Below are 24255 nucleotides of genomic sequence, written 5' to 3' on the forward strand. Positions count from 1 at the left end.
CTGATTGGAGTCAAGTTTGGCTCACTCCTGGCTCCAATTAGCTCTGGGAGAAGTCATTAAGCTAGGGCCTCACATACTTTTTCCTCCCTGCACTGTGAATTTTTACATGTTATGTGCAATTAAACCATGGCAACATCTAATGTTTGTGTAGTATTATGTTCAGCAGACTGTGTTCTTCTATTGTTGTGATTTAGATGATGTTCAGAGCACATTTTATGCCCAATTCATGCAAAACTCCACGTAATCCCAAGGGGTTCACATACTTTTTCTTGCAACTGTATAACAAACACTTTAGTAAATATGTATATTAGGGAAAAAAAGGTGTATAAAAAGAGGGCTGCCAACAATGGTAGCATATTAGCTGCCTCATAGCATGGTGAACATATTTGCCCCCAGTGCAACCATATAAGCCCATCAAGCTCAAAAATTATGTACCTCTCCATCCACAATCCGCACCAACGCCTTCGAGGAGTATCTGCTCTAAACATATAAAATTAGGGACTATATATAGGAGGGAGCTGCAAGGCCAACCCATCTACCTGCAGCTGTCCATGGCATCCCACCATCCAAGATGGACCACCCATGTGGATGTGCCACTGCGCATGCATGGCCATGCAGTTCTGTATGCGGACTAGTGATACCAATGTGGCCTGCCAGCCACGCATGCCCAGTGATGGCAATTGCTGGACAGCAAACTGTGCACGCCCAATGAGTGGTGGGACCAGGGTGGGCCACCACCCCACCAATCCAGATCCTGGAAGTGGGCAGGTAGTTGCCACCGCCCCACATCCTACAATAAATCCTATGGCATAGTTTAACACACTATATAGCTGGGCCAAAGACATCATTTACCTTGTCAGATTACCAAGCGTATATCATAGTTATCACAAAGCAAACCCCCAACAGGGCAAGCATCAATATATATGACACATGTCTTTAACATAACCTTGGTAAGTGGGAAATATATATAAGGCCCTACAGGATCCAATAGTCATTACTTGTTTGGGGTGAAAAGTCACACATTCAACTGTGTATTTACCCATGGAAAGCAAAGGGGCAGGACCCCACATGTTACACACCATTGCAAATCGCACAATGCACGCTCAATGGTTGAAATATCTGTAAAAGACAAAAAAGAGGAATAGTTGCAACATCTATATAAACATTCACAAGTAGCTCAAACTGGGAACAGGCTTACTCCCTGAGAAAACCATTATATTTACAAGTAGGGTTTAAAACTTATATTTTCATTGATACCAGGTGATTTCGTAGCATCAAGCTGAAATATCCATTTGGTCTCCAGTTGGAGGAGATGTTTAGGTGTGAAATAGAAGTCCAATAGTCAACAATACTGTAGGGCTCATACTTTTGAAGATCACTGTTAAGCTACGGTAAGCAACGTTAACATTTATGTCATCAAATAGGCAAGCCTTACTTCATGAAGAGCTCTCAAAGAAAGCGGGACCAACTGGCATTGCAATAAATGTGTGATGTAGTCAGCAGAGTTTTTGGGCTCCAAGCATGCTGATGCTAAGTAGAGTCTTTTTCCTGCTTCCTAATTGCCTGTAAACTCATGAATGAGGGGTCAATGATTGGTTGGTAGCAGGGGTGGCTTCTGAATGTAACGGCCTGTGGGGAAGATCATAAGTTAGGCACCCTTTGACAAGAAGTACACTCAGTCTGCCCATACATGGTTCAAATCTCATTCAGCTTCTGCTGAACCGGCTGAGATTCAAACCACCTTTGGCTGGCTTAAAGCAGAGCTCCACCCAAAAGAAGAAGTTTCGCTTTAAAGACTGGTCCCTCTCTCCCCATTTGGGGAGCGGGTACCTGAAATTGACAGGTACCCCCTACCACTTCTGCTGCAATTGCCTGGGCGATCAGAAGCGAAAGTTGTCCTCCTACCCTCCCTCCACATAGTCTTCTAGGACACGTAGTCCAGAAGACTACGGGACCATTCAAAGGTTGCAAAAGGTTTCTGAGGCTGAGGAAAGCAAGAAGCTTAGGTACATATATCTTTCTCATGTAGACTCAGAAGAAAAGTGGGGTGTTTCATTGAGCATCTGCTCAGAAGTGAAAAAAAAAGAAAATATAATTTCTGAGTGCAAAAATGGACCTTTGTGAAGTCTTTGCCATTACCAATACTGTATATACATTCAGATATTTGTTCAGACAATGAGAGACAATCCACACTTATAGACTTTTTTATTCCATAGAAATATATACTGTATATATGAGGCTATGCTTTTTGTAAAACTCTAGATAGAAAATAGTATCTAGGGGAAAAATTAAATTAAAATGTCAGCAGTTATGTATGTCTATCATTTGCAGACAGTGTGGAAAATTAAATGAGATCAAACATCATAATTAGCTACAGGATACTGACACACCTCTCAATTACCATAAGAACAAATGGAGTATAAATTCATTCCTCATTGGAAATGGATACATAAAACACATAGGATCAGAGGTGATATAACGATTTGATGGTGAGTAAAATAACTTAAGTCAGCTTCATACAAAATCAAAATGTCAAGGGGAGATAAAGTACAGCGTAGAGGGATAAAGGCAGGGTTGACAAGTTCAGTTCAATGTTATACAAAAACTGTTCACTTACTACATTACAGCATTCCCACATTATAAGAAATTGGAGGGGAAAACAAAGTGGGATTTTTAAGTGCCTTTGGACTTTGAAACTCAATTCTCTTTGTGTAGTATACCAAACAATATAGACCAGTGTCTAATTCAGTTTAATGGCCTCAATATCAGACAGTGTCTCTGTAATTAGCATATTAGGTTTATGTCTGTTCTGAGATGTACCTTTAAATTGAGAGCCCCTAATAATCCAATTCACTTGCCAATGATCAAGGAAAACCTCACATTAAAAAAAAATAGATGCACATTTGTATTGTAGTTAAAAAAAAAGTACAATTACAATTTTTTAAAGCATTGCACTTACAATCTGTTGATCTGAGGCTCCTGCAGGCTGTCAGTGTGAGCTGTCTGTTCGTACTTCTTATGAGCAGGCAGTTACACACTGACAGGAAGAATCAATGAACTACCTAGAGTGCTCAACAGTGCCGTGGTAGTTCATTGAGAACTACAAGCCGACAGCCTCAAAGCATGTCAGTACTTGTAGTTCAATCATTCACAGAACTCTGTGAATTAATGATATGGCTGTGTGGGATGAGCCCAAATCTAATTCAATAAATAAAACTCCGCTCAATCAAAAATTATTTATACCTGTGAACTCATATGGCTACATAAAACTACCTAATACCATACAAATACAAATGTGAGTGACCCAAAAATTATCATTATACATCCAACTTAAATATATTAAAAATGTATATATAGTGTATATAGTGACTCAACAAAGATAATATCCCCCAACACTCTATATAGTATGGTGTAAAGAGCCCACCATAAATCTTCTTCCACCTTTCTGAAAGTCTGTTTATATATTAAATCCACCAATGTTGATATCAATCACCACCACAAATAGTGCTTCCACCACCTTCCAATGAGGCCGCTTATTTCAGATATTTGACCTGAATACTATTCTATTTCAGGTACTTATATAGCGCTGTCAATTTACGCAGCACTTTACATATATAATGTACATTCACATCAGTCCCTAACCCTCAAGGGGCGCACAATCTAAAGTATACTAGGTCAATATGCACCTTGCCTTTAAGGGCTCTGCTCTATACAGCTATGTCGATGTCTATTATCACAAGAAATCCCATTTCTTCAAATAGATGCTTGTAGGAACAAAAAAACCTCATTGCGCAACATGTAAAACCCCCGTGTATCATTTATTAAAGAATAAAATAACACTCACAATATAAGTCCACTATATCCAGTGCACATAGAATAGATTGCCTCTTTAAAGCAGTTCCTCCCTAAAGGCTTGATATCGGCTTCAGATACCTCACCAAGATGGTCGACTTCTGATTCTTGTACGCAATGTCGTCATCCGGCCACACCCTTGAAGTGTTTCTTCATCCAATCATGACTGCTTCAGAAGGATCCTTACACTGGTCTCTTTACACTGTATTATACAAAGTGCTCGGGGCAGGGGCGGACTGACAACTCATGGGGCCCCCGGGCAATAGGGGATCATATGGCCCCTGTGTCCTTGCCCAAACTCAAAAAAGCCTATGAAAAAGGTACCAGGGGCATCTCATGGGACCCCCTACTGACCCCAGGCCCTCGGGCAGTGCCCGAGTTTCCAAATGGTCAGTCCGCCCCTGGCTGGGGGATATTATTTTTGCTGATTAACTGTATATACTATATATACATTTTTAATATATTTAATTTGGATGTATAATGATAATTTTTGGGTTAATCAAACTTGCACTTGTTTGGTATTAGGTAGTTTTATGTAGCCATATGAGTTCACAGGTATAAATAATTTTTGATTGCGCAGAGTTTTATTCATTTCATTAGACATTCTTTGGTGTGGGAACACATGACAATAGCTGCTGCAATCAAGTTAACACATTAAGTATAGATATACACTTCAAAAATGTTGAGTTTGTTTTGATTCACATACAATTGAGTGGTAGCCTGGGAGTTTTTGAATCATTGTTTTTAATTGTGCCCACTGCCAACAAACTGGCCATGTTCAATGTAATCATTTTTTAAGCAATTAATAATTTAACTGTGTCATTCTAAATTGTACCCACTGATAGCAATCTGACCATGTTCAATGTAAACATTTTTTACGCAATTTATAATTTAACTGTGTAATTCTAAATTGTAACCACTGCCAACAAACTGACCATGTTCAATGTAAACATTTTTTAAGCAATTAATAATTTAACTGTGTAATTCTAAATTGTACCCACTGCTAACAAACTGACCATGTTCAATGTAAACATTTTTTAAGCAATTAATAATTTACCTGTGTAATTCTAAATTGTAACCACTGCCAACAAACTGACCATGTTCAATGTAAACATTTTTTAAGCAATTAATAATTTAACTGTGTAATTCTAAATTGTACCCACTGCCAACAAACTGACCATGTTCAATGTAAACATTTTTTAAGCGTTTAATAATTTAACTGTGTAATTCCACGTAACATCATTGTTTGCTTATTATACATTTATACTCAATCATTGAGTTCGGTTCTCCAAAAGTAAGAGCTATTCATGATTGTATGAGACATAGCATTGTCCCACAAAATGAATGAATGAACAGTTTCTAAGCCAGGGAGTTATTTTAGAGTTTTAGAGTTATATCTGGATACCGGATAGTGTTAGCACCTGTCTAGCTTTCTCCGGCATGTTCAGGTTTGTGACCTTTTATCCACCTTGCCAATATGTGCTCAGGTTTCTTAGTTTTGAAATTCAGACAAAAGAATTAAAGTCAAACAAGCCATCTCTGGTTGCATTCTATCAGTTCTAGTGTTTCACCCAAGGCCATATGGGAGAACTGCTGTGCATATAGCCTTTTTATAATCTAGAGCTACATTTCTTAGAACTGCTTGTTTCCAGATCTGTAACACAATCACATATGAAATAGCATAGGTTTGCAATCATGGTTTAGTATTAGCAGAACCAAAAGGGAGCAAATTAGAGAAGCTCATCGTTAGGGTTTATATACACTTTAAAGTAGAACTATAAGCAAAACATTTTTTTTTTCATTTTGCATAGAGAAATCGAGGGTTATAAACCCTGTCAGATTTTGTTTTGTCATCTATGTTCCATTTCAGATATTTCCTTCAGTTCCTGTCCCATAGCCAAACAGGAAATGAGAGGAAATCCCTGCAAATTAATGGAATCCCTTGGGAACTCCCAGGTCACTAGACCTAGTGTCCCCATTGCACGATTTCCTCTGTATTACTTTTTTTTGGGACAGCCCAAAATTTGTGATTTTACTTATTTTCTCTTTCAATGATAAGAGGACAAATAAAGGGAGTGAATCTCCTTAACAGGGGCACAGACAGCAATAAAAACCTGACAGGTGTTCTAATCCCCTCTCTCCACTTTATCCAAAACTAAAAAAAAGTTTTGCCTTCAGTTTTACTTTAAGGTTACCAGAAAATCCATTAATTCAGACACCTTAACTTTAAAGTGTTACTAAACCCACAGCAGTAAAATCAGTCTGTATATGCAGTAAAGCATGCTTGTTATACTCACTTAGGAACCTAAGGGGTTAATCCTCCGCATTGTGTAAAAAGGATGTTTGATCCTGACTTATCTGATTCTTCCCTTCTTACAATGTCCCCCTTTTATCTCCTGATAAGACATATCATGTGGAGTCACTCTGCACATGCTCAATTTTGTGTGTGTTGCTAGAGAGGTTTTTTTTCTTGACAGAGTGCATATGATCAGCACAGGGCCAATCAGTACTGTCCAGACAGAGGGTCAGAGGTCCTGCATCCTCCTATAGCAGAATGAAAACTCCTCCTACAAGCTTTACATGTGCTTGGCTGGACACTGATAGAAGTCACAAGACTATTCCAACTGCTGATGAGAAAAGGTATTTAGCAGTTTATATTTACTAAAATAATTGAACTTCCATGTTCTATGTACTGTGTGAGACCAGATATAGTGAATGCAGGGTCCTGAGTTTAGTAACACTTTAAATTATATTTTTTCTTACATAAAGATTTATATTTGTTATCAAGCACAAAAAAGTACAAAAGACTTAACATAATGAATAATACTGCAAGTAACACACCAGAAACTACTTTCAGAAGATATATATTTCTAACAAGCCAGCTTTCTTCTCCAGTATTTCAGTACAGTACTCCAATAGTGGGAGGAATGAGCATTGCATTGAGAACTAAAGCCAAAGAAAAGAAATATATTAAAATGACACAAATTAAAGAGAGAACAAGGAAGGAAAAAAGCATGGGTATCCAATAGGAATGAGAAAATCTGTCTGGGTTTGATTTCTACTTGAAATCCACGAAACCCATACTTAGCAGCTAATCCCATGAAGTTTATGGGGGGAGGAGATATATATAAGTATATAAGACCGGCCATGATATACTTTCCACTCCAATCCAGCTGGCTGACCACACACACAGGCAGACACGAATCTTATATACAATCTGGTGCACACTAAGGGTTGAGGAGCAGCCTAGCAATCAACACACCCTTCTAGGATTCCTCCAGCTATCCTACAAGCTAGAACCCTGGTGTTAATCACTCTTCCACTGTCCACACACCCCCACACCAGACACACCACAAACGGTAGCTTGCCACCACCCAACAGTTTTTGAGTGGCCTGCTGGGGCACCACACACACACAGATCTCCGTCTGACAGACCTGTCACCCTTACAATCTGCACGCAATCTGCCAACATGCAGTGCGATTGCATACAGATTGGCAATGAACTTGGCCGAGCATATAAAGACACTAAAATACAATACAATCTAATCTCTCCAGAGATATGAGCCCGAGCTTAAGTACCCAGAAGTCACCTATTAATTTTATGATTTAATATCCCGAAAGTGGGCAGTGCATAAAATATGTACAAAGTATAAAAAGTTACAGAAAGTACAAGAAATACAAGAAGACACACAATTGGCTATTGACTATAAAATAAAAGGGAATAAAACAGAAATAAAACTTTTACCTAGATTTATACTACGACTGGAGCAAGTCAGGGAAAGTCCACAATCCGTCAGTCAATAGAACTGGCTCTGTACGAATCACACCGTCCATATCACAGGGTCCTCAATTTATGGGAATATGGACATAGGCTTGGCCAATCGACTCTGGGGGTTTGTTCCTGTACCAGCCCACAGGACGTTCTGGGTCCTGAAATGCCCAAAGTCGATTGCAGCAGAAACGGTTTGAATCACCAAGTCTGGGATTGAATTTACGACACCAGCGCATCAGTCCGATCACGACAGTACCAATCAGGCGCCATATAACCATTTTCTGCATTTCTCTGGGACCCCACATAGGCCACAAATACAGTTTTACATGCAGATGTAGCCTACAGAGTGTCCAATCAGAAGGAAGTATTTTCATCTCTCTGCAAATAATATTTTAGCTTTCATGAGAGATGAAACATATTCCTTTGATCTACTGATATACTTCAAAGCTCTGGTCTCCCGCTGTGTCATAAAGCCAACCTGCCTAGAGCCATTTCCTTCCAGGTTTCCCAGAAGGTGACAAATCTTATTGGCATCTAGGTGTCACCTCCTTCCAGAGGAAGCTCTGTCCCTTCAGATGCTAATTGGTGACCATATGTCTCTTGACTGAATCCTGAACCCATCTTATATTATTATAACATGGAATGCTAAATCTACATTGTCATATTTTCTACAGATCACATCTCAGCTACTCAAATAGTTATATTTATGTCACAAGGTCTAAATTGAACATTGGAAGCAGAAGCCACAAAAGATCCAAAAGGAAACTTTAAAATTTGGCCAGTGGAAATAGTTTAATAGTATAGTTTATGGGCTTCTTTTTTCACATAACCACACTGCATTGACTTATAAATTTACCACATTTTATCAAAAATGTAATATTTAATATTTAAAAAAAGAGCGAACAAGGACATTAAAAGAAATACATCAAGACCCTTAACATTCCAACATTCACTTTATCCCCTCCCATCCCTGAATACCCAAGTTATTCTCAAGATATTAACAATATACATTTCAGGGATATGTTTGGTAGAAATTGCCTAATTTTCGGGACACTAAATGAGTGCTTAAATAGGCAGCAAACAGTAGGAGTCAAGGCAGGTTTTGTCTTGCTAAAAATGAGTGTGTATTATCTGAGAGACAGTAGCTACAAATATTGTTAAGTAGCTGGAGAGTATGTAAGCAGTTTGGTTAGGCCATATTATAAGAGGTAGAGATGAAACAGGTGTTACTTTGAAAATGAAATTAGAGTGTGTTATTTGAGAGACAATAGACACAAATATTGTACAGTGGCTGTTCAATGCAACTCCAGATTCACTGGCAGATGGGAACTGTTGTCATTTGTAACTGCAAAAAAGACTACACTGTAAATGCCCCAAGTCCTAGGGTCTGAGACTCACTTTGTCCAAGCTTTTTGTTCTGCAATCCTTCCCCTACATAATAAAGTGAAAAATTGCATGTGTGAGTTGCAGATTTAGTTCTTTTTTGATTATACTATTAAAACCATGTAAATGTGTAGTGTTGGAATCACACAGATGGACACGAACATCCCTCAAATTACAAACAAAACGGGACTTTGTAGGTGCCCAAATATGTATACAAAATGCACAACTGTTAATATACTCATAAATGTATTCCAAAATTTCTAGGACATTAAAAATACATCAAAGACGTGCAAAATAATAAAATGTGTTTCGTATTGATTCATTAAGTTACTCACTTTATTTTTTGCATTCTTAACAAATTCATTTAGTTTAGTTTTGTTTTTTCATTTGTGACCGATTAACATTTTTCCAATGGACCTTAAGTATTCTAAGTATATATATCGAATTGATCTGAATTCATTGCGAAGAGTAGCTGGTTCTATTGTATTCAAATTCAAAATTTCAGAAGACAGTTATATTCTTTCTTTTTATTCAGTTCTAATCTATATTTTGATGAAGAAGGCATGGCCTTCGAAACGCGTCATCTGTACTGAGTGTCTACCCCCATGATGGGATTCACGCTGGCTCCTTATCTCTGAAGTCCCTTCGAGGACTACATACCTGTTTTTATTCGCTGTTTGTGAGTACCATTCTTTAATTAATAAATTTGGTTACTGAGGTAATGCGCAAGGTTGGTGCGCTTCTCGTTTTTGTTTCACTTTGCAGTAACAAAGGAGTGGGTCAGACTTTTCTAAGTTTACTCCTGTGATGGACATACAGGAGCTGATGGATGCATATCTTCCCAGAAGGAGGTTAGGAGCTACACAGAACTGCTGAGACAGATAGTTCTGTATGGACTGTGCTTGGCTTTCAGAACTGCTGGGACTTGTAGTTCCGTATTGTCTATGCAGCTTCCTGGACACCAAGACTCTGCTCTTCCTGCAGCAGCTGTCTGTTTGGTCCAGACTCTGCTGCCAGGACACACAGCCATCTGAGAACACGTAATGTGCCTATGAAGGACCTCTGCCTGTCAGACCTCCTTGCCCCTGTCACGTTGCATAGACTCTCAGCTGTGGCCACTGTTGATTGGTGAGTACCTGAACCCGTGCTGTATCTATTGCTGCTTGTCCCTCATTGTGCCTGGATTGTGGTCCTGGACGTTGAACTAAGTACCTGCTGTATCCAATTGCTGTCCTGTGCGCTGGTCTGTACCCTTGATGTGCCATACCCTGCTGTCCGGATCCCTGCCCTGTGCTTGACTCAACCCACTTGTCTGCCCATATCTTTGCCCCATGCTTGACTCAACACCTTGTCTGCCCGGATCTCTGCCCTGTGCTGGACTCGGTCAGTTGTTTGCTGTCCTATATTGCCATCCAGAGGAACATTATCCCCTGATGTGTCTCCCGGCTGCCCTGTAGACTATCCCCCTTGTTTGCTGTCCCTTATTGCCTTGCTGTGGAACATTCTCCCTTGCTGTGTCTCCCAGCAGTCCGGTGAACTACCTCCCTTGTTTGCCGTCCCATATTGCCGTCCTGTTGAACATTTTCCCTTGCTTTGCCTTCCGGCTGCCCTGTACTTGGCCATTTCTAAAGATATGCATGTGTGTATAGTACAGCTCATGAACCAGTGCACAGAATTAGGACTGTTCTTGCATCTGCACATGCGTATTAGTGTGCATTGACATGCACGTCTGGCACTGCTGTTTGGTGCCCAGTGGCCTGTTTAAGGCATTACAGAATTAGGGCTTGCTGAGAGGTTGTCAACTTCAGTGAGTTGTCACCAGACCTGCATCCTGATTGTCCTCTGTTTTCAGCTGGCTTTCCTTCTTACCCCACTTGATTTTAATCTTCTGCTGCTGACTTTGGCTTGAGTTCTGATGTCATTCTCTGCCTGCTATTCTTCTACTTCTGTTCATCTGGTATCAATCCGGACTGGCTTCTGACCCTGGAAGCAGAGGGCATCCTGATTTAGTGCCTCTTCTGTTGTTGTTGACTCTGGCTTCTTTTGACCACGGCCTTGATTTCTGCATCTGCATATTCCTGTGCTTTATCCATATTACGACATTCTGCACTGGTTCCAGTACAGCACCTACAACATCTCAGAAGTATCCAGACTATCATCTGACCAACCAGGGTTTCAGGACCTACTACAGGCACCAGTGCCAATCCTTATCCTGCTATACCCTCTCACCAATTCAATGGCATATTGGACAGGAGATGTAAGGGAAGCCTTCTCATCAGTATGGCCTCTTCCAGGTATGTGTGAGCCAGATTGGTACTTCAACGGCTTCAATACCATCTGCAAAAAACTGTCTGTTTCAGGGTCTGGGTATGTCCAACATTAAAGTGGAGCTCCACCCAAAAGGGGAAACTCTGCTTTAAGACATCCTTCCTCCCCCCACCTAACCCGGCATGTAATTTTGGAGGGGGGTGAATCGGGTAGCTAGTTTTGATAGGTACCTGCTCCCACTTCTGCTCGGATAGCTGAAGAGATCCAAGTTCTCCTTCCCCACTCCCCACAGTCTTCTGGGACACGTGACAGGTCCCAGAAGACTGCGGAACCATTCACAAAGCGCAGCACGACTCTCGAATGTGCAGTGGGAGTCAAGCTGTGAAGCCAAAAGCCACACAGCCAGTTGCACACAGTTAGGATGCCAGAATCAGGAACTCAGAGACTAGTGAAGCACTAGCCAAGATGAAGACGGCCCTGGATCTTGGGAAAGGTCAGTGTCAATTTAATAATAGTCAGCAGCTATAGGATTTGCAGCTGCTGACTTTTAATTTTTTTTTTTTACAGACTAGACCTGTAAGAGAGGCCTTTAGTGCAGATAGGGGGATTTTTGACTGACAAGCTGACTTTTAATAAAGTGAATCAGACCTGGATCACAGAGAACTACAAAACACCCACTGCATATGTTACTAATAAAATAAAAACATTCATTTTATATACATTTAACTAAGAAAAATTAACTAAGACTAAACACTCTTTCGGTGTAATGGGATGCAGCAGAAGGTTGCAGGGGTCCTGGAGTGAGGGCATAAAGTGTTTTGGGTGCACAATGTTTTTACTATTTTTTTCAAAGAATTCAAGTTCTGTGTAAAAAGGCAGCTCTTTGATGAATTGGCAACGACTGATGGATGTTCTGTAATCACTGCAAGGTTAACGTTTTAACTTGAAATAAAAGGCGGAAAAAACCCCAGTTAAAAAAGAGCTCCAGCCCCCCCTGCTGCTGACTTTTAAGATTAGGGCACTTACCTGGCCAGGGGTCCAACAGTTTCCTCACCACGAGCTGATTTTTCAATTGGCTGTCGAGTGCTGGCACCTTCATCTTGACTAAGGGAGACAGGCAGTGAAGCCTTGCGGCTTCACAGCTAGTTTCCTACTGCGAGAAGTGCACTGTGCTTTGTGAATTGGCCGCAGTCCTCTGGGACCTGTGAAGTGTCCCAGAGGGCTGCGGGGGGTGTTTGAACTTCCGTCTCCGTTGCTGCAGCAAACTGAGTTAGAAGTGGGAGCGGGTGCCTGTCAAAACCAGGTACCTGCTCCCCTCCAAAAGGTGCCAAATGTGGCAGCGGAGGGGGGGAGAAGGCAGATAAGCAGAGCTTCCACTTTTGGAATAAGTTATTCTTCTAGTAATTCTGTTTTTCATATTTTAAACCTATTTTTATATCTGTTTTTCTGTATTTACAATACCTGTTCTCTAAATGTAAATTTAACACACAAAGGGATTTCTAGAGCACTATGGGAGGGATTTACTAAAATTGGAGCACTCAGAATATGGCGCAGCTGTAGCCAATCAGCCTCTAACTTCAGCTTGTTTAATTAACCATTTCCATACTGGGCACTTTTACCCCCTTCCTGCCCAGGCCATTTTTCAGGTTTCAGTGCTCTCACACTTTGAATGACAATTGCACGGTCATACAACATTTTACCCAAACTAAAATTTTATCATTTTTTTCACACAACTAGAGCTTTCTTTTGGTGGTATTTAATTTTATTTTTTGCTAAATTAACAAAAAAAGACCGAAAATTTTGAAAAAAACCTCTTTGTTTCTGTTATAAAAGTTTGCAAATAAATAATTGTTCTTCATAAATTTAGGCCAAGATGTATTCTACTACATGTCTGGTGAAAATAACCCAAATTAGTATTTATGATTTAGTTTGTAGGAAAGTTATAGAGTTTACAAACTATGGTATAGATCTGAATATTGATCAATCCTGAAGTACTGACAGTCAATCTAATTTCTTGAGGTCCAAGAATGTCAGAACAGTGCCGATATCCCCCAAATGTACCCTTTTTGCAAAGTAGACAGTCCGATGTACTTCATAAGAGGCATGGCTAGTTTGTATTTTTTTTGTCATAATTTTTCGGAAAATGAAAAATTTAAAAAAATTATTTTCACTATTTTGTTATTTTGTCACCAGTGCAGTACAGCATCATCATATAACTGGCATGGCGGTGATCAGGGACACTGACTGGTGACAGTATGAAAAAAAAAAACATTTTTTTTTTTTTTTGTTTTTATTATTTTTAATTTTTTAATACATTTTTTTTCTTTTTTTTTAAGATTTTTTTTTCATATTTCACTATGTCCAAAGTAGTACAATGTTACCATAGTAACATTGTACTACTTTGGGGAAGTGATCAGTATTTTTTTTTTTTTTACACCATTTGCTTATAGCAAAGATATACTTTGCTATAAGCAAGCATTTACCTGAATGACATTGATTCATTCAGAGTTTTCTTTTTTTTTTTTTGTGCTGAGCTGTGATTTGGCCACAGCTAATCACATCATATGACATGTGCATGTGACCTGCTGTGACCATTCACAGCTAGACACTAGTATACAATGGATGGCATGAATGAAGCCATCCATTGTATACAACTGTCATGTGACCTGCAGTCAATCTAATTTCTTGAGGTCCAAGAATGTCAGAACAGTACCAATATCCCCCAAATTACCCCTTTTTGCAAAGTAGATAGTCTGACGTACTTCATAAGAGGCATGGCGAGTTTTTTGAAGTTGTATTTTTTTTGTCATAATTTTTCGGAAAATGAAAAAATTAAAAAAATTATTTTCACTATTTTTTTTTTATATACTGTCACCAGTGCAGTACAGCGTCATCATATAACTGGCATGGCAGTGATCAGGGACACTGACTGGTGACAGTATGAAAAAAAAATACATTTTTTTTAAATTTTTTTTTTTTTTTTATTATTTTTAATTTTTTATTAAATTTTGTTTCTTTTTTTAAGATTTTTTTTTTCATATTTCACTATGTCCAAAGTAGTACAATGTTGAAGTGATCAGTATTTTTGTTTTTACACAGTTTGCTTATAGCAAAGAATTACTTTGCTATAAGCAAGCATTTACCTGAATGACATCGATTCATTCAGAGTTTTTTTTTTTTTGGTTTTTTTTGTGCTTAGCTGTGATTTGGCCACAGCTAATCACATCACATGATGTGTGCATGTGATTGCTGTGACCATTCACAGCTAGACACTAGTATACAATGGATGGCATGAATGAAGCCATCCATTGTATACAACTGTCATGTGACCTGCTGTGATTGGTCACAGCAGGTCACATGGTACCGGCAGTGGGGGCCGATACTCAGATCTGTCATCGGCCGTGTCCGAGGTACATGGCCGGTGACAGATCATGCCGCTGCGTGGCTCTGCAAGCGCGAAAACTGCGCATGTGTGGGAGGACACCATATGGCGTCCACCCGGAAATCTACAGCCTTTTCCTGGCCGCCAAACGGCTATTGGCCGGGTGGCTATTGGTTAAGCTTTGAAGATAAACCCTAGAAGCTGATTCTGATTGGTTTTTATGCACAACTGCTCCAGATTTTGCACCATGCTGTTTTAGTAAAAAAAAAAAAAACCCCTAAGTGTTGTTTAAAGAGACAGCATAGCATAAGTACTGGCTTGCACAAACGGCGAGTGCTGAGAGCTAGGACCGAGCTATCCAATATGGGAAGGGTCACTGCTATGACTCATTCATTGTTGTTTGTAAGTTTCAGCTTTTAGGCTTTTTTACAACAGATGGCAAGCAGACATGGCAAACCATGTAAAAGGAACCTAATCTTTTACTTGTTAGCTGGATGGAAGACAGCATAATATTTGAATGCAATATTTCTTATTTATCTTAAAATTCTTAATGTTTTAGTCCTAAAGCATAAATAGCCACATTTCCTTGAGACTGTAAAAGTATAATTGAGATTATCAATATACAGGAATTCAGAGGGAATAATTCACTCTCAGTTTATCTGTATCTCCTCCATAAAGGATTCCATGGTACACAAAACAGTACCTATACATATGATAATCTTATAGTTATCAACCAACACATAGATAAAAGTTTCTTCATTCTTTTTTCACTTATAAGAAAAGTTTTAAATCATCTATACATTCTTGCAACTAAAACCATACAGAAAGGACCATTACAATCTCATGTTTTCATGCCATCCATTACTTATCCTACATATGATGACTTTCATCTTGGAACAAAGTCCACATTTTCAAGGATGCATATGCAATTCAGACAGTAAATGTAAACTTGTTGAAAAGCAAACATATTAAGTGAATACTACATATGCTATATACATTTGGAATACGTGCACATTTTATATGCATTAGAAAAACCATTGACAAAATATCAGCAAAATTGCTTCTGAGGGGGTGCCTTGAATAGGGAACCACTACAACAAAGAGATAGGATGACAGCAAAATAGCTGGATGTACAAAGACTTTGTAAACCACAGACATAGAAACCCCACAGTGATCCCAAGGATCCCACCTACATTCCTCATGTGAAGAAGACATCCACAAGAAAAGGTAGGTGTGTCTGTAGGGACTTTCCAGCCTGAGGCCAGCTATCATCTTCTAGGAAGAGAGAGAGTGCATAACCACACCTCTCTATCCTTTTATCCCCCACCACCTAGACAAGTGATGTTTCTCAGCATGAAGACGTTGACGCTGCAGCGTCATGATGTTGCTGGCCTGGTGCACCTTTTTTCTTACTGTATAACTGAAGATAGTAATTTTCTCTAATGATAATGTTAGTGCTTTTAGTTTTTCACCTCTTGAACGTTAAGGAAAGTCCATTTCTATGGATTCATGAATGAAGGACTAAGTTTAAGGATATATTAGCAGCCTCATTGTGCCATCCTCTATAAAACATTTAGGAACATTTGTGGGGATATATTTTACAGGCACTAGGCCATGACTATACATGTATGCATTTTCTTTACAAGTGTTTTGCAGTATAAGAAAACCATAGATCATTTAACTTCATATGCTGCAGTACATTGGCCAGGTCCGCTTTACATCTGACCTGGACAATAGCTTATGCTTCTGTAAAGTCTAATTTTCATTTATTTTGAATAAAACATTTTAGGCATCCTATCTGGAACCAAGAAATCATATGCTGATGCATTTTGCCTGATTGCTCAGAAGACTGAATCTGGATGTTCATTTCTAATGTTTCCAGTATTTATTCTAGTCTCCATGACTATACTGGGTGTCAGCACCATAATGGGTGTCTTCACCAACTCACTCATCATCATTGTGAACATCTTTGACAAAGTGATGGGAAAGGCCTTAAGTCCTTCTGATCTTATTTTGGTTACTATGGGTGTAATTAATATTCTGTTTCAGTTTCTAATGTTGGCAAATGATTTCCTAAGCTTTCTCAACAGTGAACTCTACTTTTCGGATGAGATCTACACTTTGTTCACAATTATGCTGAACCTTCCAATATACTCCAATTTCTGGTTCACGGTTTGTCTATCCGTCAATTATTGCCTGCAGATTGTTATCTTCACCAATCCATTTCTCATTCGGATCAAGTTAACTGTTTCCCGACTAATACCGCATCTTCTCCTGGCCTCTTTTCTTATGGCAATGGCAACTGGCATCCCTGCAGCCTGGAACTTGGACAAAGATACGCCAAGTTCAAACAAGTCAAGCAATGAGACTGAAGAAATAAGTGTTTCTAAACTGAATATTTATTACTTCCTCGCCTGTAACCTTGTAAGCTGCTCTCTTCCGCTAATCTTAGTCGCTGTTGCCAATGGAATGATTATCAAGTCACTGTTAACTAACAATTCTGATAGAAATTTAAATGGAGAACTGAGTACACGAGCTCAAGGTCGAATTCGGGCAGCAAGGACGATAAGCTGCCTTCTACTGTTATATATTTCCTTTTATATATCAGAAATTCTAATGTTTATAGATGCCTTTCCTCCCAGCAGTCCAGGGTTCTGCATCTGTTTGATAGTTATTTATAGTTATTCTCCTTCACAATCTATTGTTCTGATTTTTGGAAGCCCCCGGCTCAAACAAGTGTCCTTAGATTTACTTAGTTCTGTACATTCCTTTAAAAAAGAAAAGACAAAAAAAACAAATATTATTTTTATTAGAGTACATAAATAAATTTCCCATCCAAAAATGTGTTTGTAGCATTTTTCCATTCAATAAGGTATGACCAGTGTAGTCCCAAAGAGAATGCATAATGTTTTGCATATATCTTCAATAATAATTAGGTCCAACCACAAGGTTTGTGTTAGATGTTTTCTTAATAAGACCGTTTCTAATTGTAGATCCCCTTGTGTTCTAATGAGAATTAAGTTGACTAGGCTTGGTTGTGTGTTGTTCAAGACAAAAGTATTGAAAGGGTTTTTTTCAATGGACTAAAAAAGGAGTCCTGAAGTTTGATGAGAAGACATTGATAAAACTTAACCATTTGAAAATTGTTTTATTCCCAGACTAAAGGGAATAGGACATGAAGGTTGACAGGAATTTGTGAAAGAAACTCATGCCAATAGAAATACAGGGCTTACCATTACTCAATTCTCTTTCTGATAAAACTTTCTGAGCCACAGATTTGGAACAAGCATTCATCCAGCAAATTCAGTTAGAGGCTATAACTCTCAGTCAGGTTTCTTTACTTTCTTAAACAATTTGTATTGATAGAATCACATTTCACTGAGATATGCATTGGTTAGAGTACATGTTTCTTTTAATATGTATTTAGGCTCATACGTGCATCCAAAGAAGTTGAATCTTATTGCTGTCTATATAAAGAGGGTTTGGATCCAACCATTCTCTACTGGGAATCATGGTTGGTTCAGGCACTAGAACACAACAGTTATGGGGACAGGCAGATAAATTTTTTTTTATTCTTTGGGACATAATAACCAGTCATCATGCAAGCGTCAGTTAAAGGGGTACATTTAATGTCGTCCAAAAAATTGTAGGTTTTTAGCTAAGTGAGCCAAGGAAAAAATGTATAAAAAAAATGATCAATCTCAGCCTATCACACACATATTTAAGCAGAACTGTTTTTAAAGAATTTACAGAGATACAGGAGGTATTTAAAGTGTTACTAAACCCAGGACCCTGCATTCACTATATCTGGTCTCCCACAGTACACAGAACATGGAAGTGCAATTATTTTAGTAAATATAAACTGCTAAATACCTTTTCTCATCAGCAGTTAGAGCAGTCTTATGACTTATATCAGTGTCCAGCAAAGCACCGGTTACAGCTTGTAGGAGGAGTTTTCATTCTCCTGTAGAAGAATGCAGGACTTCTGACCAGGGGTGTATCTACCGCAAGGCAAACAAGACATTTGCCTAGGGTGGAAATTTTTAGGGGGCTGGCACCGCCTCCCGGAAGAAGGGACCTATTGAGTAGTGGCGGACTGAGCCATGCAGAGCCGCATCAGAGGGGTACCACAGGTACTCCTATAGGAGGTGGCCCAGACAGCAGGAAGATTGATGTGGTAGGGGAGGGCAGTTGCAGAACGATGCTCGGGTATCTCCCCCTCCAGCAGCTGAAAACTGGTTTGAGGTTCCTCACCCTCTCCCTCCCGCCAGCAAGGGAGGAGAAAGGGAGAAAAGAGAGGGGAAGAGAGAGAGAGGGAAGAGAGAGAGAGGGAAAGAGAGAGAGGGAGAGAGAGGGAGAGAGAGGGGAAGAGAGAGAGCAAAGAGAGAGAATCATATATACATACACACACTTATTGAACTCTCTCGCTCTCTCATTGGGGTTGGGGAGGGGGGCGCAAAATTTTTGTGTTGCCTAGGGCAGCACAAAATCTAAGTACACCACTACCTCTGACATCTGTCTGGAGAGTGCTGATTGGCCCTATGCTGATCACATGCACTCATTTAAGAAAAAATAAAACCTCTCTAGCAATACACACCAAACTGAGCATGTGCAGCTTGCCCCTGAGCCTCTGTTCTATCAGGAGATATTTAGGAGACACTGGAAGAAGGGGAGGATCAGAGAAGAGAGGATCAAACATCCTTTTTACACAATGTGGAGGATTAACCCCTTAGGTTCCACAGATTTTACTGTTGTGGGTTTAGTAACACTTTAAAGATTTACACAGGTTACATAATACTTTCTAAAATGGATTGTTTGTTTAAATATTCTCAACAAAGATATTCAAAGCAAATAAACATTTTAGAGAGCATACTACTGTCACCAAGGAATTTATGACACCAATCAGATTCATCTGCTTTGGATATACTGAATAAATGTGATTGTTAAAATTGAAAACAACATAAAAAAAAGTAAAAATAGCACAGGGTTTAAAATCCATGTAGGGCTTTCATTAAGGGAAAAAGGGACAGCTTCTCTTTACATCACCCCTTCTGCAGATAATTGCCTTTTTCACGTCTCCGGTGATCTGTTGGAACTCCTAGAAATACTTGGTACTTCTGAGTATTGGGGACCATGCAGCACCCCTTCCTCAAACAATGCATTACTCATCCTTGATTGAACAAAGTGACAGGCTTCTTATAAAGTTGGACCCTGGGCATACATAAAAGGCACACATTAATGCAGCACTATATTAATTTGTATACCAATAAATCTTTAAGCAGTGTAAGTAGCTGGATTTGGTTTGGTTAGAGCCTCTTGCAATTCCTAAAGAGCAGAGCTCAGAACTGAGGAGGGAGAAGCAGCACAATATGCCACTCATTTATACTGCAGTGCTTATGTGCTAACAAAACATATACTGACAGCAGGAGAGAAAAATAAAACATAGAGATGATCTCGCCAGTGTGCTACTATTTCTTTAATAGGCTCTGGGGGGATCAAGACTTTTAGGTTTTACATAAGCAGAGAAAAATGAGGTCTCTCCCCATAGCAGACAGGGCTGTGCTGACACTCGGGAAAATTACATTGTACAAGCATTCACAGGTATACAATGATACAGAGGTACATCTACGTTTACAGTACAGAGGTGTACAGCCTTTCACTATTTTATGCCTAAGTACATCTGTGTACACGAGGTCTAAATATATTGTTAAATTCATAGTACTCAGTATTGAATAAAAAGATGGTTCCAGTATGTAAATCTATTGACGAGCAACATAGCATGCAACCATGTTTTTTTGGACATCCATCTCATCATTCCATAAAGTTTAAATGGATGTTCACATACAGAAAGTTCATCCAATGCTTGCCTCAGAACAAGATCTGATTTTTCAAGGATGCATGTGCAGATGGTAAGATACGTCTCACATAAAGATATGAATATTTCTTTTTCTCATTGCATGATCATTGAACCCACAACCTTTCTTAAAACATCCAAAGTAAGTTGGTCCCATGTTCTGGAGTGCAACCCATTAGACCAGAATCATATCAAAATTGCCTGTTGTTTGGAAAAATGTGGTGCACTTCTAATTATGGGAACCTTGGTGCCCATTATGACTTCATTTATGACGAAATGTGTTGGGATGAGTCGGAAGCCATGGCTTCCTTATGCATGCGAGCACTGTCAAGGATTTTGGAAATTTCGTTTTAAATGCCGTCTTTCAAGTTACATGTTTGTAAGTGATTTTAACTGCTTTTAATAAATGTAATAGCCTGATTTACACTATGGGAAGTGTTCTTTGCATTCCGTTACATGTTTGATGCCTAGATTTTGCCAATAATCACTGTGAGGAGCTGCTGATTGTCCCAAGGGCTTCTGTGTGGAGGAACATCCAGTTTAAACAAATGCTGTCTGTAACATGTGGGGGTCGCATGCACTCTGGTAAGCCTCAGAGTGATCTGTCTTGTTGGAGGACACATGGTATATGTTGAGTCACTGAGGGATTCTTGTTACTGCATATTGGGTTCACTCTTCAGAGAGGATATTTTGCTGATGAACTTTTTTTGTGATTCATATGTTTTTCTTTCTTTTTATTTTGTAATTCTTACAGTTTTCTAACTGTTCTGTCACTGATATTTCACAATTAATTACTACTAATAGTACTGTATTTATTTGTAATTGTCATATTGTATAATGTATATATATATATATATATATACAGTTGCAAGAAAAAGTATGTGAACCCCTTGGGATTACGTGGAGTTTTGCATGAATTGGGCATAAAATGTGCTCTGAACGTCATCTAAGTCACAACAATAGAAGAACACAGTCTGCTGAACATAATACTACACAAACATTAGATGTTGCCATGGTTTAATTGCACATAACATGTAAACATTCACAGTGCAGGGAGGAAAAAGTATGTGAGGCCCTAGCTTAATGACTTCTCCCAGAGCTAATTGGAGCCAGGAGTGAGCCAACTTTGACTCCAATCAGTGTGATGATATTGGATATGTTGCTGACAGCTGTCCTGCCCTTAAAAAACACACACCTGTTTTGGGTTTACTGGTTTCAAGAAGCACTGTCTGATGTGAATCATGCCTCACAGAAAAGAGCTCTCAGAAGACCTACGATCAAGAATTGTTGACTTGCATGAAGCTGGAAAGGGTTACAAAAGTATCTCCAAAAGCCTTGATGTTTATGTGTCCACGGTAAGACAGACTGTCTACAAATGGAGAAAGTTTAGCACTGTTGCTACTCTCCCTAGGCGCGGTCGTCCTGTAAAAATGACTGCAAGAGCACAGCGCAGGATGCTGCATGAGGTAAAGAAGAATCCCAGAGTGTCAGCTAAAGACCTACAGAAATCTCTGGCACATGCTAACATTTTTGTTGACACATCTACAATAAGGAAAACATTAAACAAGAATGGAGTACATGGGAGGACACCACGGAGGAAGCCATTGCTGTACAAAAAGAATATTGCAGCACGTTTGAAGTTTGCAAAAGAGCACCTGGATGTTCCACAGCACTACTAGCAAAATATACTGTGGACAGATGAAACCAAGATTGAGTTGTTTGGGAAGAACACACAACACTATGTGTGGAGAAAAAAAGGCACAGCACACCAACATCAAAACCTCATCCCCACTGTAAAACATGGCGGAGGGAGCATCATGGTTTGGGGCTGCTTTGCTGCCTTAGGGCCTGGACGGATTGTTGTCATTGATGGGAAAATTAATTCCAGAGTTTATCAAGACATTTTGCAGGAAAACGTACGACCATCTGTCCGCCAACTGAAGCTCCGCAGAGGATGGGTGATGCAACAGGACAATGACCCAAAGCATACAAGTAATTCAACAAAACAATGGCTGCAACAGCACAGAATACGCCTTCTGGAGTGGCCCAGTCAGAGTCCTGACCTCAACCCGATTGAAATGCTGTGGCATGACCTTAAGAGAGCGATTCACACCAGACATCCCAAGAATATTGCTACACTGAAACAGTTTTGTGAAGAGGAGTGGTCCAAAATGACTCCAGATCGTTGTGCAGGTCTGATCTGCAACTACAGGAAACATTTGGTTGAGGTTATTGCTGCCAAAGGAGGGTCAACCAGTTATTAAGTCCAAAGGTTCACATACTTTTTCCTCCCTGCACTGTGAATGTTTACATGTTATGTGCAATTAAACCATGGCAACATCTAATGTTTGTGTAGTATTATGTTCAGCAGACTGTGTTCTTCTATTGTTGTGACTTAGATGACGTTCAGAGCACATTTTATGCCCAATTCATGCAAAACTCCACGTAATCCCAAGGGGTTCACATACTTTTTCTTGCAACTGTATATATCAGGGGCGGACTGACAACTCATGGGGCCCCCGGGCAATAGACGATCATGGGGCCCCTGTGTCCTTGCCCAAACTCCAAAAAGCCTATGAAAAAGGTACCAGGGGCATCTCATGGGGCCCCCTACTGACCCCGGGCCCTCAGGCAGTGCCCGAGTTTCCAAATGGTCAGTCCGCCCCTGATATATATATATATATATAAATTATATCTTAGAATGCAGGTTTTTGATTTTTAACTTTACATATAGCGATGGGAACTAGCAATCCCTCCAGCACTGTGCTTAGTGAAAATAACAGTACCTAGTCACACAAAACAGAAGATGCCCTGTAAAGAAGAAAAACGGGCAAGACTGCAGGAGGAAAAATGGACTTTATAAAAACAAGTAGCTTGTTATTATGTGCTTCCTGGCTGGAGGTCAGATTTAAGTGCTCTGTAGAAATGATATCCACTTACCTCTTGTCTCAGGAATTAAATGGAAGTCCCTCCAACAGGAACTCCGGCTACAGAAAAGATCTAACAGAGGTACTTCAATATATCTACTTTATTAAACCATCTATTCTAGATCACCACAGATTATTACAATTTATTGACCAAGAGTAAGTATTATTTCCTCTATGCAGCACAAACCATGCAACTGCATTGATTTCATTATATTCTAACCATTTCCAGCACATAGTTCACAGGTGGAGAATATTGTTCCAAATCTCAAACTGAATTTCCCTGAAGAGAGCTGTCTAGGGTGGTGCCAAGCTATCATCTTCATGTGCTATGGGAATCTAATTTGCATAAAACATACAATTAGCCCTGGAGCAATGATGCTTCCTGATTATAAGGCAGCAGGCTGACATATAAATGAGATTCTTCATTAAAATCTTAAACATTGACACATCACTGGAGGTTATTGGAATTCTGGCAATGCAGGTTAAATCCAGATCCCTGGAAACGTACATGAAATTAGTAATAAGGTATGTAAAACTTATGCCATAAAACTTTTATAAATACTTATTTTATTTATTACATGTACTTATATAGCTCCATCAATTTATGCAGCGCTTTACATATATATTGTATATTCACACCAGTTCCTAATACTCAAGGGGTATACAATCTAAGGTCCCTAACTTACATTCATACATATACATACTAGGGCCAATTTAGACAGGATCAAATTAAACTACCAGTATGTCTTTAGAATGTGGGTGGAAACTGGAGTACCTAGATGAAACACACGCAGGCATAGGGAGAACATGCAAACTC

General features: G+C 39.4%; 1 protein-coding gene across 1 annotated transcript; it reads left to right on the plus strand.

Moving 5' to 3' along the window:
* Positions 1–16453: 16453 nt before the first annotated feature.
* On the plus strand, positions 16454–17528 carry LOC149454905 (taste receptor type 2 member 40-like). Its single transcript, XM_089686967.1, is given in 1 exon segment — positions 16454–17528. A coding segment is annotated over 1 exon segment (999 nt). The 5' UTR covers positions 16454–16529.
* The last annotated feature ends 6727 nt before the right edge of the window (positions 17529–24255 follow it).

The sequence above is a fragment of the Staurois parvus genome, unplaced genomic scaffold (assembly GCF_062004578.1).
Source record: "Staurois parvus isolate SC_StPar_1 unplaced genomic scaffold, SC_StPar_1.0 ptg000415l, whole genome shotgun sequence".
Classification (NCBI taxonomy): Eukaryota; Metazoa; Chordata; class Amphibia; order Anura; family Ranidae; genus Staurois; species Staurois parvus.